This window comes from Notamacropus eugenii, chromosome 1 (genome assembly GCF_028372415.1).
Source record: "Notamacropus eugenii isolate mMacEug1 chromosome 1, mMacEug1.pri_v2, whole genome shotgun sequence".
NCBI classification, from domain to species: domain Eukaryota; kingdom Metazoa; phylum Chordata; class Mammalia; order Diprotodontia; family Macropodidae; genus Notamacropus; species Notamacropus eugenii.
In genome coordinates this window covers 313,361,379-313,378,932 of record NC_092872.1, presented here as the reverse complement: position 1 = coordinate 313,378,932, position 17,554 = coordinate 313,361,379, and the positions used below count along the sequence as shown (strand labels likewise).

Sequence of the window (17,554 nt, the reverse complement as noted above, 5' to 3'; positions counted from 1 at the left end):
AGACTTAGGGTTTTAGACTCAGCCATTACTTCTTGATGAGATTACTAGAGAGTAGCATCTCCTGAATATTTTGAACACTTGATTTCATCAGTATAAAGAGCTACTAGTGAGAAACTTCTTCAGTTAATGCAGGTTCGCACATTCTTTGCAATATTTAGTCTTTGAAAATTACCTGGAACACTAAGAAATTAAATATTTGACAGAGGCAGGATTTGAATCCACATGTTCCTGAACTCCAATGTCAGCTCTCTGATCTAATATATTACACTCTCTCTCTAAGAAAAACTAAATAAAGGAGAACCATAACCCAAATGAAGAATTGATTTCCTCAGTTTCTTTGATAAAAATCATACAATCTTTCTCTAAAAAACATTGAAAAATCATCAATAAAAGTAGTTTCATTTGGTGGGCCAAATTATCTTTCAGACATAATTCTGATGTTGAATTTAGGAGAAAGTAAATATCTTATTTCTTTTTTTGTTGGGTAATAGATGGTGGTAACTTGGTGCTCTCTTGCTATGAAAAGGAAAAGCATGTGAAGCTATTTTGGGCGGTGATTTCCAGAATTGATTTTACCTGACTCTGGCTGTCACTTGGTAAACTACCTATTTCTCTAGACCCTTGTGTCTAACAACTTATAAATATAAAATATAGAGTTGAGGGAAAAAATGTGCTAGAGGAAGTTCAGCATCTAAAATGAAAGTGCTTACTGGGCCAGTACATTACTATAATGTTTGACACGCCAAACTCTCTTTGATACGAAATGCTTCAGTTCACAGTCAGTTGGTCAGTAAGCATTTAATAAGCATTTGCTATGAATCTGGCACAGTTTAAAAGAAAACAACAACTCTGGATACAAATAAAGACAAAATCAGTCACTGCCCTCAGGAAGGTCACATTCTAATGGAGGAGACAACATGTAGATAACTAGATGCATACAGGGGAGAGAGAGAGAGAGACAGAGGCAGACAGAAAGACAGAGAGAGAAGATTGAAAGTAATCTCAGAGAATACACTGGTAGCTAAAAGGGCCAGGAAAAGCCTCCTGCAGAAAGGACAATTTAAGTTGGACCAGAAAGGAAGTCAAGAAACCAAGAGTCAGTTAAAAGGACAGAGGAGAGAGCGAGGTAGCTGGTAGAGTGGTGTGGAGGGAGGCAGACAGGAGGTGAAGCCTCATGTGAGAGGAACAACAAAGAGGACTATGTATCTAGACTGTAGAGAAGTATAAGAAAAATAGAAAGATAGGAAGTAGCCAGGTTGTCAAGAGTTTTAAATACTAAACCAGGGGTGGGGAACCTGTGGCCCCAAGGCCACAAGTGTAGGTCCTTTAAGTCCTCAAGTGTAGGTCCCTTTGCCTGAACCCAAAGTTCACAGAACAAATTCCCTTAATAAAAGGATTATTAGTAATTAAACAGAGGAGGTCATATTTTCTCTTGGAGGTAAAAGGTAACCACTGGAGTTTATCAAGTAAGGAGGTAATATAGTCAGACCTACATCTTTAACAAGTCACTTTAGCAGCTGAGTAGAAGATGAATTGGAGGGAGAAACAAGTCAGGGAGACTAATTAGAAGGCTATTGCAATAGTTCATTGCTATTGCAATGATGAGTTCCTGGAGTAGAATGACTGTGTGTATATAGAGAGATGTATTTGAAAATTGTTATGAAAGTAAAAATGATAAGGTTTAACAATGGATTAGATATGTGGTATGAGTGAATGAGGAATCAAAGATCATACCAAGGTTGTGAGTCTAGATAAATGGGAGGATATTGGTCCCCTCAAAAATAATAGGCAAATTGGGAAGAAGAAAAGATTTGAAGGAGAAAAAGATAATGAATTTTATTTTCAACATTTTGAGTTTGAAATGCCTTTGGTACATCTATTCCATCAGATAGTGATGTGATCTTATATCTCAGAAAGGAGATTGGGGCTGGATATCTCAAAATTCTCTGCATAGAAATGATAATTAAATCTATGTAAGATGATGAGAACAACAAGTGAGATAGTATAGAAAGAAAATAAAAGTGGACCAGGGAGAGAACCTTGGAGGGACACCTATCCAGAGTGGCCATGACATAGGTTACAAACCAGCAAAGAAGACATTGTCAGTCAGATAGGAAGCCCAGGAGATCCACTCTACCTTAGCAATATAATAAAAAACCTAGGGAAGAGAGTATTTCAGAGGAGAGGGTGATCAACAGTGTCAGATGCTTCAGAGTGGTCAAGAAAGATGAAGTTTAAGAAAGGGCCATCAGACTTGTCAATTAAGGAATTATTGGTAACTTTAGAGAGAGGAGTTTTATTTCAGTGATGAAGTCAGAAGCAACTTTCCCAAAAATCTGAAAAAGAATTAAAGGAAAGGAACTGGGATTGAGTGTAGAGAACTTTCTCAAGCAGTTTAGTTGAAAGAGCAGGGAGATAATTAGGACAATAGCTAGTGTGGATGGTTGGATCAAATAAAAGATTATAAGCCTGGAGGAGACATAGATATACTTATAGGTAGCAGGAAAACAGTCAGTAGATAGGAAGACATTGATGATTAAAAAAAAATAAGGTTGATAGAAGGACAATTTGCTGGGAAAGATGAGATGGAATGGGAGCAAGTGTGCAAGAAGAAGGCTTTGCCTTGGCAAGGAGAAGGGCTGCTTCTTCCTGTAAGAGTGAAATGAAGGAGGAAATAATGGGGGGGGGGGTCTATTTATTAGTGATGTGAGATAAACAGTATGGAGACCTCATAGTGAGTGGTCTCAAATTTTTTGGTGAAATATGAGATGAGGTCCAAGGAGATGCTGTGGGAGGCTTGAAGCATGACATAAAGATTGGGAACAGCCTCTGTGAAAAGTAGAATAGTGAATTAAGGAGGAGTGGAATGACTGCTTTGTTTTTGGTGAAGTTGAGATTAGAAAACAAATTTGTAGTGAACCTAGTTGGCACAATTTTGCAATCTCCTCCAACTCTGCTCAGGACCAAATAATAAGAGTAGGTAGATGGTAGGAGTAGGGTTGGGGTTTGGTAAACCAAGAAAGGGAATAGCACTACCAGTTTAATCATGACATGCTCATTATCTTTGAATCTGATTGTGTACCCCTAGATAATTGTCTTCCTCCAGACCTTCACAGGAGAATTAACACAAGTTACCAAGCTACCTAGTATAGGAGAAAGTACAGAAAGGAAACCCAGGGAACTTAATCAGCTGGTCTATAAGCACACACTGTGCCAGGGTATATCAGGTAGATGCACCCTTTTTGAAAAAGCACCCAACTCATTCATCATTTCATTGCTTCTTATTGAGCCTGAAGCACATATTTATTGAGCATCTGATTTTTATATCAGATATTCATAAGACATTGTACTAAGTTATAAAGAAAGAAGAGTAATAGTTTCCACTCGTACACTCATGGAGTTTTTAAACTTTTCATTGTGGAAAAACATGTCTACAAATGCATATACGAGGTATAAAGTGAATGTGTAGTAAGAGTAGTCTAAAGAAAAACCATCATTTTCAGTTCTGACAATCAGAGAACAAAGGCTTCTTGAGGGACTCAAGTGTTTTGATGCATTTATGTCATCTCTCCTACATTTTGTAATCTTCATATAAAGTTTTTGTAATCTTCATGTAACCTTATTTTTTAAATCTTTGTCTTATTCATTTCTGTTTTTGTGGCAACTAAACTCAGTGCTTCTACATGGCCACTTAGGAAATGCTTAGATCACTAGTCAGACTTTAATCAGGAAATCAGTTCCCACAAAAGGCATATAAGATTTAACTGCACTGCCTACTTATTCCATTGTAACCTTCCCAACTTACCCCTATGATACATGTACTTTTATTCTTATACAGGGAGGGTCTGGCTCATGAAAGGGAAGAGAAAGCTCAAATTACACTTAGTAGAAATCACTCTGGGGTTATAATTCCTGAAATTTGGAAAGAAAAGCATAAACAGAATTTATGAAAGTTTATATATACACAGCCTCTATAATTACTAATATCTTACCTCAGTCTTCAAACTGTCTTCTATATGACTTTATAAACAGATCTATCATAGCTTCAGTAATGCAATGACTACTTGTTTTGGACTATGTGCCCTGACAATTACTTGTAAATTAAATTTGCTTATCATCATTAAATAACTATAAGATTACAAAATCCTAGGCAAGTAACTGAAGACCTCAAAGGTACATACAGTTTTTTTCATTATTGCTGCCTGCTGAAGGTAGAGATTTCCAAAATTTTGAAAAGTATTCAGATGGTTAAGAAAAAGGTGTTAGAGAGCAGAATTTGAATTTCTGTGCCAAAACTTAAAATATGGAATCAAAGGACTAACAAACTGGCACAAAGTGCATCCTTTAAGAATAGGGCAGAATACATTTGTCTGTAGACTTGCAGATCAGATCAAAAGGGCTTTAAACCAAAAATGGGAGGGGGGGTAACTTTCACTGAGATATTAGAGCCAAAATATAATAATAATTTCATTCATGGAAATATTAGTTTCTTACAGTAACAATGACAGATCTTTTCATCTTTCATCTGCTTAGTAATCCTTCCAGTTTTATTCTTATATGGTCTTGGAATAATCTGGCTTAATAAGTTTTCTTGCCAAGTTTTCTATAAATGTGTTTTTCCCTCACCATTTCTTACTGTTTGATTATTCTGTACTGTTCCTAATTTCCCACCATGCTCCTTCATAAGATTTTTACCAACAATTTTTTATTACAAAATTGCTGCTGCCATTGACTGTCATCTCTGTCTCTGTCTCTCCACCTCTGTTTCTGTCTGTCTCACTGTTTGGCAAGGAGATAGAGTTTACTGGCTCATGCAGTTTCTAAGTTCTTTTGATTTCCTCTTTGTGATTAAAATTGAATTTCCTTAAGAAGATGGTAATACTTTTGTATTAATGTCTACCTATTTATCCATTTTCAATTTCTCAGTGTCAACACCATGTTTAAATGTCAGGTGGGAGTTTAGATTGCAGATTGTATTGTCTCATTTTTATTCTTTTTCTATTTTGGGATTAATGTTGCTCTCACAAGTCAATGGTCTTACTGTATACAGAAAGCTGATTTGGAAATGGCTCTCATATGAGGAACCAGTCATTTCCTGTTCCTCTCAGTCTTTGAGAACATAACAATTAAAAATTTCAGTTTTCATGATGTTATTCAATATTCCAGCACCTATTGGCTCTCTTATTGAAGAAAATGTTCATCAGGGAACTCATATGTGGTTTACCAGCTTTTAACTTCTCTCATTTTTGGCTCCTGAGCCACATTTTCTAATATTTTTTTTGCCATCTTCCTCTGTGCCCATTTTAAAAGTTTGTTGTTTTGTTTTCTTTTGTTTTAATTAGCAAGTAATTATTTATCTTATGCCTCACCTCCATTCTCTCATGAATCCTGGGGTGGGGGTAAGGGGTGAAGGGGAAGGAAAATCAAAATAGAGGCATTGTAACACATATACATAGTCAAATAAAACAAGTTCTAATATTGGATGTGTTCAAAAATATGTATCTCATTCTGCATATTTAGTCTATTACCCCTCTGTCAGGAAATATTTAAAATTCTTCATTATTTTTCCTTTGGAATCTTGATCAGTCATTCAAAGATTTTTATTTTTACAATGCCATTGTTATAGTATAAATAGTTCTCATCACTTCTGTGTGTGTCAGTTCGTACAAGTCTTCCCAGCTTTCTCAAATCCATCCCCATCATTATTTCTTAGAGCACAAGAGTATTCCATTATATTTATATAACATAATTTGTTCAGCCATTCCCCCATTTATGGTTTCTGTTTCTTTGCCATTACAAAAAGAGCTGCTATAAATATTTTTATACATATAAAACCTTCTCCCCTTTCTTTGATCTCTTTGGAGCAATAGGCCTAATAGTGCTAATAAAAGGGCAGTAGGCTCAGTTTAGTTACTTTTGGGGCATAGTTCCAAATTGCTTTCCAAAATTATTGGACCATTTCACAGCTCTACCAACAGTGCTTTAATGTGCCTATTTTCTCATAACTCTGCCAACATTTGTAATTTTCTCTTTTTTTGTTATTTTTGCCATCCAGTGGATATGAGGTAGAACCTCAGAGTTGCCTTAATTTGCATTTTTCTAATTATTAATGATTTGGGGCATTTCTAAAATATGGCTGTAGATAGCTATGCTATTTTTTCCCTTAATTTCCTGTGTCATGAGGGGTTATAAAGGAGGTCAAATAAGATAGAAGGCCTAGGAATAATTTTGTTGTGTTTTGATGATCTTAGAAGAAAGGAAAGGAAGATACCCTTGGGAAGAAAAGGGGACAAAGGGCAGGAGACACATCTCACAAACTTGAGGCCAATAAAATTTATACAAGCAAGGGAAGAGTAAGGAGAGAGGGCATCATTTGAACCTCACTTTTATCTGAATTGATCAGAAGAGGATAGAACACCTTCAGGGTGTGGTATAGAAATATATTCAGCTCAACAAAACATGAGATGAGAATAAGAGGAAGAATACATTCAGAGAGAAAATAGTCTTAAAGCAAACTAAGCTCAAAGTAAACATCATAAATAGGTTTAAAAGAAAAGAAAAGGTAAGAACTGTTCTTCAGAATCTATATGAAGGAAAGAGAAGAGGAGAAATAGATTGCATCAGTCATGGAATACTGGTGCTTAACACCCTTGTCTACCAAAAGACTTGTACTCTTTTTTTGTAGAAAGAGAGGTGGTGAACAAAAAAGCAAAAATATGAAAATAGTGCAGGAAGTCTTCTCTGGGCCCATTATCCCTGAATTAGGTCAGCCACATCTTCCCCTCAGGGTTCTGTGGGTACCCTAAGGAATTAGAATTTTCTTTCTCTGCTGCCAGCAATTCAAGGTCCCACTGGCTGTGTTCCCCACGTAGTTATCTCTCAGGAACTATTGCCTTAGTTTCATTTAACCATTTAACATCGATTACCTTTTTGAAAACATAACGATGAAAAAGTATAAATATTTTCCTTAATGCCACAAGGAACATTCTTTCCTATCCCACCTAAGAGTTTATAGAAAGTGGACTCAGATTTAACATAGTTTATATATAACATTGATACTACCATGTATATGACTAGCAGATGAATCTCTCTCGGTTCTCATTGGACTAAGTCCTAAATGTCACTACCAAAGTTCATTCTTTTTTCCCCAAGTATCAGTGCTAGACTGAATAGAAAACCTAGGAAGAACTCAAACTCCACAACTCCCAGAGACTAGTTCTTCTGACCTTTTGAAACGCACAAGGTTGGGGTTTCCAAATTAATCTCAAAACCAAGCACAGTATTTGACATATTAAACAATAAATTCCTGTTGAATGAGTAAAAAATTACCAACTCAGTATATATTCTGGTTCAGTAGAGAAGATCTTATCAAATCTTCATAGAATTTCTCTACTTTCTCATGCTTTGCAATAGATGTTGGCATATAAGCTGAAGGTATCTTCATAGCAGTCTTTTTTTTCAGATTTTCATTCATAAACACATCAATATGATATGACCAAGTGTCTCATGAATTAATATTTCTTACTGTCTTTGGATTTTTAAGAAAACCACCACCTTGAGAGAGAGAGAGAGAGAGAGAGAGAGAGAGAGAGAGAGAGATTATAGTGATATAAATTCCATTTAACTCTAATTTCTATATATACATACACAGAGAGTGTTCCAAAAGTCTTGGTACAATTTTAAGCTACTTAAGCTTTAATAAATTATTAAAGCTTTATTTTTAAGAGTAATATGTTATTAAAGCTTTAATGGTTTAAAACTACACTAATATCTTTGGAACAATATATAGATACAGATATATAGAGATAATGGTGTAGATACCTAGATAGAGTTTCATTTATAGCAAGAATATTAATATTGATATGATTCAGTTCCTTTAATAGTATGGCAGCATGTTGAACATTGGATAAGGATTTCATGTTAAAAGTACTAACCATTATATTAATGTTTCTGGGTTGTCTAAGAACTAAATCTTAACACACTAATCTTCTTTTCCTTCACTCAGCTATTGACATTGTAGCAGTAGAAAAGAGCCACAAAGGACTGAGAGTTATTTGTAAACTATCTTTGTTTCATGTGTTTCCTTGATCCCAAGATATATCAGTTAGTTGCCAGTCTATTGGTGATGGTCTTCTGTGCACTAAACTAGCCTGATCTTCAGAAAGCAAGCATACAACTTTACTAGGATCTTACTTGAAGCTTTTCTGACTTGTTAGACTTGTCAGGTTTGTGGTCTGTTAGATAGCAGCTCCTCAGGGTAACCTTCTTGCCAAAAGGAAACAGTGAATTAGGACTTTGAGTAAGATTATTTGAGATATATATGCATAAAAAATACTTAGACCAAAAACACCTAATGTTTTTTCCTCTATTAATACTTCCCTTGTCCCTTACCCATCACCAGCTAGGAGTAATTATCTGAACTCATCTCTCTGAACTGCTATACACTAGGCACCTTTCATTGTACTTTTAAATTATATCATCTCTCACTTATCTTATCAGGAGACTGAAATATCCATGAAACCAGGGATAATATTTAATGTTTTCTGTGTGTTCTACATAATACGTAGTGTGATACCATTCAAGTGGTAGGAACTCAATATATATTTGTTAGAAGAATGAATGAACAGTATAAAATTGAATGTGATGAGTGTATAATAGATATACAAACATGGTCCTTTGGAATTTCAGAGAAAGGATAGAGTTCTGAGAATAAATTAGTTTATGTGTCATAATAATCTAATACTGTGTTCTAACTTTGTGAAAATCTTTTTTTTCTACTTCTTCCAAAATCTGTTTTTAGATGCCAAATGTGTGTGCACTAATGTGTGTTTAGTTCATCCTAGGAGAAATTTTGTATTTGGAATTTTTGTTTCATGGCCCACACAATGTGGTTTGTGGCCTGAAAAGTAATCTCTTCATAAATAAATCTCTTTCTGTTCACATTGCCCCCTTGAAAGCTCTATATTTTAATTTAATAAATGTTTCTGCTGCCATTCTAATAACATAGGTAAAAAGATTAATATACAACTTCTCAAGTAATTTTCATCATCATTTTTATGTGTCCAAAAGGTATCCCTTCATATTCTTTTCTTCCTCTTGCACACAGGAATGCTTTCAGTTTATACTGCCAGCCCTACCTCACGCCATTGACCTTTTACGTGATGCCATTGTAAAAATAAAAGAGGTGCATGATGAGCTTGAAGATTTGCCTTCTCCACCACCTCCTCTTTCCCCTCCTCCTACTACTAGCCCCCACAAACAGACAGAAGACAAAGGGGTTCAGTGTGAAGAAGAGGAAGAAGAGAAGAAAGACAGTGGAGTTGCTTCAACAGAAGACAGTTCCTCATCACATATAACAGCAGCAGCAATTGCAGCCAAAGTAAGTCTACTTAATTTAGAGAGGCAATTTTAGTTTCCATATTAAATAATACATGATCCCTTTGGGACTTTTTATGAATGCTAGTATTTTGATGGCAAGAAAGTAAAAGTTTATAATTGTTTTAAGGTAAATTGTGTCATAATCACTTCCACACCAACATACAATTCACCACAGATATTTGCGCCTCTTAAATAACCATTTTAATGTGTCCCTGAATATTTTCCAGCATAGTTTATTTTACCCTTTATTCACTGTCTCACATATCACTAATGTTTACCTGAGTAATTACCTAAATACATTTCTCTTCAGTCTTTCCCAGTATACATATTGTTACTAATTTTTAATGTGATAATTCATTTTGTAATGAATGACCTATCATTCCATAGGAATAACTTCCAAGACAAAGTTTACAATTATAGGAAATAGAATTGCATGCTGTTACATCAATATATTATTTTTTTATATTATTATTATAGTATGTATATAATATATGTTATTATTCCCAGAAACATAATACTACTTTTTGCTGATGTTCAGCAATTATGAATGGATTTTGTTATCTGCAAGTTACAAAGGCAAGGTCTCATGTTCATTAATTCTTTATAAAGAGACCCCATCTCCCTAGCTTCTTTGTGAAACTCTGTTTATCTCTCTAGGATTACCCAAATGAGAAGAGACCAAATCCTATCCCGTTTTGGATATATGTTATGTATGTTAGCCACTATAATTTTTCCTTTAAAATTCAATACAGTGTTATCCATTGTTACCCTGACATAACTTTATTAAAATAGCATTTGAATGAATGTTTCATTTAAGAAAATACAACAGTACTAAAATTACTTTATAGTGATCATCTAAATGTTTTGTTTCGTTAACTTCTGTTCAAAATTCCTTTTGCTGTTCTCTTAAGAATTTATGAGTTTCTGATGAAAAGATAAGTCATTTTCAAATGTCATGACAAAACAACACTCCTAGAACCTCCTTAGGTGTCTCATTGTTTATCACTGAACTTTTTGTTCCAGCACCTAAATAGTAGGTCTTCTTTACTGCCCTATACAGCACAGTGTCCAGCACAGATAACATGCTGTACTTCTAGGAGACTACAAGAAAGTGAAACATACAAGAAGGGTGTCATTAGGGAACCAGTTTAATATAAACTTCCTAAGTAATCTTGTTAACTCACTGAAAAATTCTGAAACAAATGTGGGGAACATCAGAAGAGAAGGGGGATGGAATCAGTCCATGTACATAGAGGTTCTTTAGGCTTCTAGATTCCACCTAGACCACAGAAAGTGTCCTAGGGTCCTTATTGCTATTCACTACTTCATATGCATTAAGCATTTGCGTTTGTTTTATATCAAAGTCATATTATACTTCTTATTGTTTAAAAGCTAGCAGTTTATAACAATGGAAATGAGGAATGATGATTGCTTTTCTATTGGCCACTGTTCAGAACTCATTTCCTTATATGTAAAAATCTTCTGATTTTACTCTGTAGTCATACTGTATTGGGTACAATTAGAATTATAAATTCACCATTGCTGATTGAAGTTTTATTAATACATATAACAATGCAATGTCCTACTTAATGTATTGAAACAGCTGGAGCCAGAGTTAATTTTTTTAAAGCAATGTGGAACTTAAGATTTAAACTGACCATTCCCCTCTAAGTTTGTAAGAATTTGTCATTTCATTGTCCCATCTGTTTTCACCCTTGTTCTTTTCCAGTCATTTTGCTTGTATAGTTTCATGTTTCCTATCACTGTATTCATAGCTGTTATGTGTTGTGCATTAGAAGCATCCATTCTACACCAGTACTGCTGTTATCATGGCACACGGTGAGCAGCCCATTCCTGGTCTCATCAGTTATTCCCATCACGCAACAGGCAGTGCAGGAGAACGGGTAAGACACACCTACAAGAGGCTTTTGCATTAATGGTTTTTGTGAACATACTGCCTGCCTCCTATCCTAGTATTTAGGGAAGATGTGTTTATCAGTTTTTTATGCTGATGAATCTTCAGCAGTGCTTGTTTTTTTAATGTGAAATTTAAATGCCACTGAGCATAAGGGCATTACTGGGACGAGCATTTAATTTAGGCTTAAGTTACTGTGGTTTGTCAATAAGATTCCATCACCGAACCACCAAGAATTTCATCCCTTAGAAGTCTATGTTTCTGCTTGTTCAGCACTTTCATCTCATATCTTTAAATAAATTGCTCAGTCATTTAAACTAATGCCCTAAAATGATCACTTTAGAGTTTTAAAATCTATTTTCTTTTTTCATCAGGTCGTATTCTTTTTTTAAGTAATTATCAGCAAACATCTACTTATGCTTATATTTCCTTTGTTTTAACCACATATTCATTCTTATAATTTCTGTATTTGGTTTCTTACTCCTTCATTGTTCCATTTACTTTTAAATCAGTGATTCTTTGTTTACATGATCTTTTTCTCATACATTTATGTAGAAAATAGTAGCTATATTTATAAACCACAAAGAAAACAAAACCCAACAAAAACTGGGGAAGCCAAACATCAAGATAGAAGCTTTGGAGAGGAACAAAACAACCTATTTAAGAGAATGACTGAATAGGAGTTAAGAAAAAAGGGAAGATTTAGTTGTTCAGGACAGATGAGTGAGAAAGGACATTAAGTTGGTATGTGCCATTATATAAGAAGAACCAGAATTACTTACCTCCAGTACACAAATGGATCTGAGCCCTCCTCCTTAATTCAGAAATTCTCTCCAGCATTACAGTTGTAACCCATCAATGGCTGCCCATCCTGTATGACTCTCCTCCAGATACTTCCAAAAGTTTGTGACCAGAACATCTTCCCAACATGTTGAGGCTTTCCTCACTTTTCCCCAACATAACAGTGGAATGCTTTGGCCATATACCTGTTGTCCCTTGTTCTTGCCTCATGATCAGCCCATCTTCTTTTTCTGTCATAAAGTGGTTTGATGACATCCTTTATTCCTGTTCTTCTTTAGAGTTTGTCATTGGTGATATGTCTCAACTTGTTCATGTCCACCATGCACCTTTCTGTGCCCCGCTTTATGATGTTAATCCTTAATTCTTCAGAGGCAATGTTCCAGATCTTACTTTCATACAGCCACATTTGTGAACAATTTGTATTGCAAGGGTCTTTGCTGTTAGGAAAAGTTTGGGGTCATTAAGAATGTTTTAGGATTTCCCAACCTGCTCTCCTCCCCCTTTTCGACTCTGGGTCCAGTTCATTGTATTATTTGTCTCAGATGTACATAATGTTGGACAAGCTTAATAGTTTCCATTCAGATGTATACTGAAATCTGAGCAACTTCATCATTTGTTCTTTCCTATAGGGATAGATAGGCCAGACTGCATTTAGTGACTACAGATGTTTTCCATTAGCCTCTACAGTGTCTTGGAGCTTGATGTAATCAATACAATGTCATCCTCAAACAGGAGCCCTCCTCAACCTGGACACTATGTTTTATCTTTTCCATCACAATAGTAAATACCTCTGGCAAGCATGCATCTATCTTTTTATGCATTGTTCTTTGTTTATTTTCAGAAGGTTATTGAATAGGATTATTCCTATTGTTATATCCTCTGAAGAAAATTGATTGATCCTGATAAATCCATGAGAAACACCTTGTAGTAAAAGAACCTGTAAGGTGGCATTTTGTTTTACCAAGTCAATTAAAACCAAAGTTTTACCAAGTTGTTGATTAAAAAATCAAGTGTAACAATAAGCACAATGAGAAATTATATTCTCTTCTCTCAGTAAATTGTGAGGTGGTAAAGATGTGTAATCAGTTGTCAAATATCGTTTGCTAAAACATACTTGCTCCATACCAACAGCCTCATTGAAGATGCCCTTGATTTGTATACATAGATGACCTTGATGAAGATTTTGTTTATGTGGGTGAATAGGCATATATTTTTGTAGTTGTGGGTGACTGCTCATTCACCTTTTTTGGTATCAATAAAGTCCAGGATTTTTGCCCTGCCATTGGTGTCTTCCTTTTCTTTAGAAGCTTTGAAAGTAGTCCCTGAATGCTGTACCTCCAGAATGGATATCTTAGTCTGTATTCATTTGATTCTATCCAACTGGTTTTCCTGTCTTTGTTCTCTTTAGTGCCATTAGTATTTTCTCTGTAAGTGCCCAAGGGATTGTGATATTAGGGTCCAAGTGTGGCAATTTCACTATCACAGAAGTAGACAGTCTGAGAATTAAAAGATAACTCAGTGACTCTCTACTCCATCCAATACATTGAAAGGGATCCCTACTATAACACACCTGATAAGTAGTTATTTAGCCTCTGCTTGAAGATTTCCAAGGAGAGGGCATACGCTACCTCTCTAGGTATTACACTAAACTTTTGGGCAACTCTAATTCTTAAGAAATTTTCCCAACATCAAGCCTTAATTGGTATTTTTCCAGCTTTGAGTTATTGCTCCTCATTTGGCTTCTGGGACCAAATGGAACAAGTCTAGTCCCTCCTACACAAGGGAACCCATCAAAGTACTTGAAGACAGCTATCTTCATTTCTCTAGGCTAAACATATGTAGTACCTTCAACTGTACCTTTGAGTGACAGACTCAAAAATCCTACTATCCCATTCTGGTTGCCCTTCTGTGAACACACTCCAGTTTATCAGGATCCTTCTTAAACTGTCACCCAGAATTGAACAGAACACCTCCAGATAAAGTCTTAGGAAAGCAGAATACAGTGGACTATTGCCTCTTTATTTTTTTATGTGTTTATTTATTTTTAGTTTTCAACATTCATTTTCACAAAATTTTGAGTTCCAAATTTTCTACCCATCTCTCCCCTCCCCCAACCCCCAAATGTCGTGCATTCTGATTACCCCTTCCCCCAATCTGCCCTCCCTTCTATCACTCTCCTCCCTTCCCTTATCCCCATCTTCTCTCTTGTCTTGTAGGGCAAGATAAATTTCTATACTCCATTACCTGTATTTCTTATTTCCCAGTTGTATGCAAAAACAATTCTCAACGTTTGTTCCTAAAACTTTGAGTTCCAACATCTCTCCCTTCCTCCCTGCCTACCCATCCCTACTGAGAAGGCAAGCAATTCAATATAGGCCATATATGTGTAGTTTTGCAAACAACTTCCATAATATGTTGTGTAAGACTAACTATATTTCCCTCCATCCTCTCCTGCCCCCCATTTATTCTATTCTCTCTTTTGAGAGAAAAGTGTTTACTTCTAATTGCTCCCTCCTCCCATTTGCCTTCCCTTCTATTATCACCCCCACCCCACTTATCCCCTTCTCCCCTACTTTCCTGTAGTGTAAGATAGATTTTCATACCAAATTGAGTGTACATGTTATTCCCACCTTAAGCCAAATGTGATGAGAGTAAGCTTCACTTTTTCCCTCTCACCTCCCCTCCTTTTCCCTCCATTAAAAAAGCTTTTTCATGCCTTTTTTATGAGAGATAATTTGCCCCATTCCATTTCCCCCTTTCTCCTCCCAATATATTCCTCTCTCACCCCTCAGTTTTATTTTTTTGGATATCATCCCTTCCTATTCAACTCACCCTGTGCTCTCTGTCTGTGTGTGTGTGTATGTGTGTGTATAATCCCTCCAACTATCCAAATACTGAGAAAAGTTTCAACAGTTACAAATATTATCTTTCCATGTAGGAATGTAAACAGTTCAACTTTAGTAAGTCCCTTAGGATTTCTCTTTCCTGTTTACCTTTTCATCAAGAATGCTTGAAAGTCCTCCATTTCATTGGATGACCATTTTTTCCCCTGAAGTGTTATACTTAGTTTTGCTGATTAGGTGATTCTTGTTTTTAATCCTAGTTCCTTTGACTTCTGAAATATTGTATTCTAAGCCCTTCAATCCCTTAATGTAGAAGCTGCTAGATCTTGTGTTATCATGATTGTATTTCCACAATACTCAAATTGTTTCTTTCTAGCTCTTTGCAATATTTTCTCCTTGACCTGGGAATTCTGGAACTTGGCTACAATATTCCTAGGAGTATCTGTTTTTGAATCTATTTAAGGAGGTGATTGGTGGGTTCTTTCAATATTTATTTTGCTCTCTAGAATATCAGGGTAGTTTTCCTTGATAATTTCATAAAAGATGATGTCTAGGCCCTTTTTTGATCATGACTTTCAGGTAGTCCCATAATTTTTAAATTGTTTCTCCTGGATCTGTTTTCCAGGTCATTTGCTTTTCCAATGAGATATTTCACATTATCTTCTTTTTTTTCATTCTTTTGGTTTTGTTTTGTAATTTCTTGGTTTCTCATAAAGTCATTAGCTTCCATCTGCTCCATTCTAATTTTTAAAGAACTATTTTCTTCAGTGAGCTTTTGAACCTCCTTTTTCATTTGGCCAATTCTGCTTTTTAAAGCATTCTTCTACTCATTGGCTTTTTGGACCTCTTTTGCCACTTGAGTTAGTCTATTTTATAGGTTTTATTTTCTTTACCATTTTTTGGGTCTCCTTTTAGCAAGCTGTTGACTCACTTTTCATGATTTTCTTGCATCGCTCCCATTTCTCTTCCCAGTTTTTCCTCCACCTCTCTTACTTGATTTTCAAAATCCTTTTTGAGCTCTTCTATGGCCTGAAACAATTGCATATTTATTTTGGAGGTTTTGGATGCAGAAGCCTTGACTTTTAGGTCTTCATCTGATGGTATTCATTGTTTTTCCTCATCTGAAAGGATGGAAGAAAATACCTGTTCATCAAGAAAGTAACTTTCTGTAGTCTTATTTTTTATAGTCTTGGGTTTTTTCCCTTTTTTGGGGCATTTTCCCAGCTAGTTACTTGACTTTTGAGTCCTTTGTTAAGAGGAGGGTATACTCTGGGGACCTGTAAGTTCTCAGTTCCTCCAGGGTGGCACAATCAAGGGAGAAGAGTTTATTCCTTTCCTGGCCTGCGCTCTCATCTGTGAGCAACCACAAGGACTCTGTTCTGCCCAGGATCTGCCAGTAGGCCTCCCTCTCCACAACTGCCTCCAGCTCCACCATGCCAGTGCTCCTCTTCACCCCAGGGATGCCACTCAGGCCTGAGATCCAGATCAGTGGCTCAATTATCCCAGGGTCTTTAGGCAGAGGGCTCCAAAAATGGATGCTGCCACTACAGTTGCTGCTGCTGGTCTAGCCAGACCATGTTCCCTTCTCACTCAGGTAGGAGAGCTTTCTCACTGACCTTTGAAGCTGTCTTTGGCGTTTGTGAGTTGAGCAACTTGGGAACAGCAGTTGCTGCCAGGGGTTCCACCCCCCTGAGGCCTGCTTCTGTCCTGTTCCTACCGGTACCGCATGGCTAAGGCTGGTTTGAGTTCTGTGGGTTTGCTCTGCCCCAAGCCCAGTGTGATGGACCTTTCCTGTTGGCCGTCCAGGCTGCCTTAGGCTGGAAATCTCTTTCACTCTGTTGTTTTGTGACTTTTCTTCTCTAGGATTTATTTACATTTTTGTTTACATGTTTTTACAGGTATTTTATGGGCTATGAGGGGGGAGCTTCTCCATGTTCCTCTTTCTACTTCGCTATCTTGGCTCCACCCCCCAATTGCCTCTTTATTCCTGGAAGCAACCTAAGATCACATTAAGTTTTTTAGGTGACATATCCCTACAGCTGATGCAAATATTTATACATATATATCTGTATGTATGTACATAATATACATAAGCACAAATATATATGCATACATATATACAGAGAGAAAGAGAAAGCACAATCCATTAATACCCAGATCTTTTCAGAATTATTTATTATTATACATTTTAGTCTTAGTTCTGATGAGTTGATGCTCTGACTATATACAGATACCTAACTTCAGAATAACTCCCATGTGTTATAAGTCTTTTTCCTGGCTTTTGAAATGGAGCCAATTTAATTCTTTTTATTTCATTTCATTATTACAATGCCTACCTCCTACCAATTCTTTTTTTTGAAGACTTGGCGATAAAGAGACATGAAGTTTCTATATAACCTCTCTCATTTCTTTCTCTTTAACCATACCTTCCCATTTATTTTTCCCCATTCTCACATTTTACCACTTTTGCATTTAAATTACCAGAGCATATGTTGATTTGATTTTAAGGGGTTTATCAAGTTAATAGAATTTCTTTACCAGTTTGTTTTCATCATTATTTTCATAGTTGTCCTTTTGCAAATATTTCTCATTACAAGATGAACACAGGACTCATGCA

The 17,554-nt window shown here is 36.0% G+C and overlaps 1 protein-coding gene across 10 annotated transcripts in view; it reads left to right on the top strand.

Annotated features, from left to right (window-relative positions):
- The window catches only part of GPHN (gephyrin), a 749,523-nt gene that overhangs the window by 458,327 nt on the left and 273,642 nt on the right, over window positions 1-17,554 (top strand). For 6 of the 10 annotated variants that reach the window (XM_072629556.1, XM_072629559.1, XM_072629557.1 and 3 more), the window contains 2 exons: window positions 9,107-9,379; window positions 11,175-11,282. In XM_072629556.1, coding sequence (XP_072485657.1) covers window positions 9,107-9,379; window positions 11,175-11,282 — 381 coding nt within the window. The remainder of the gene's footprint in view (window positions 1-9,106; window positions 9,380-11,174; window positions 11,283-17,554) is intronic. The other 4 variants (XM_072629565.1, XM_072629558.1, XM_072629560.1 and 1 more) reach the window with 1 other exon arrangement.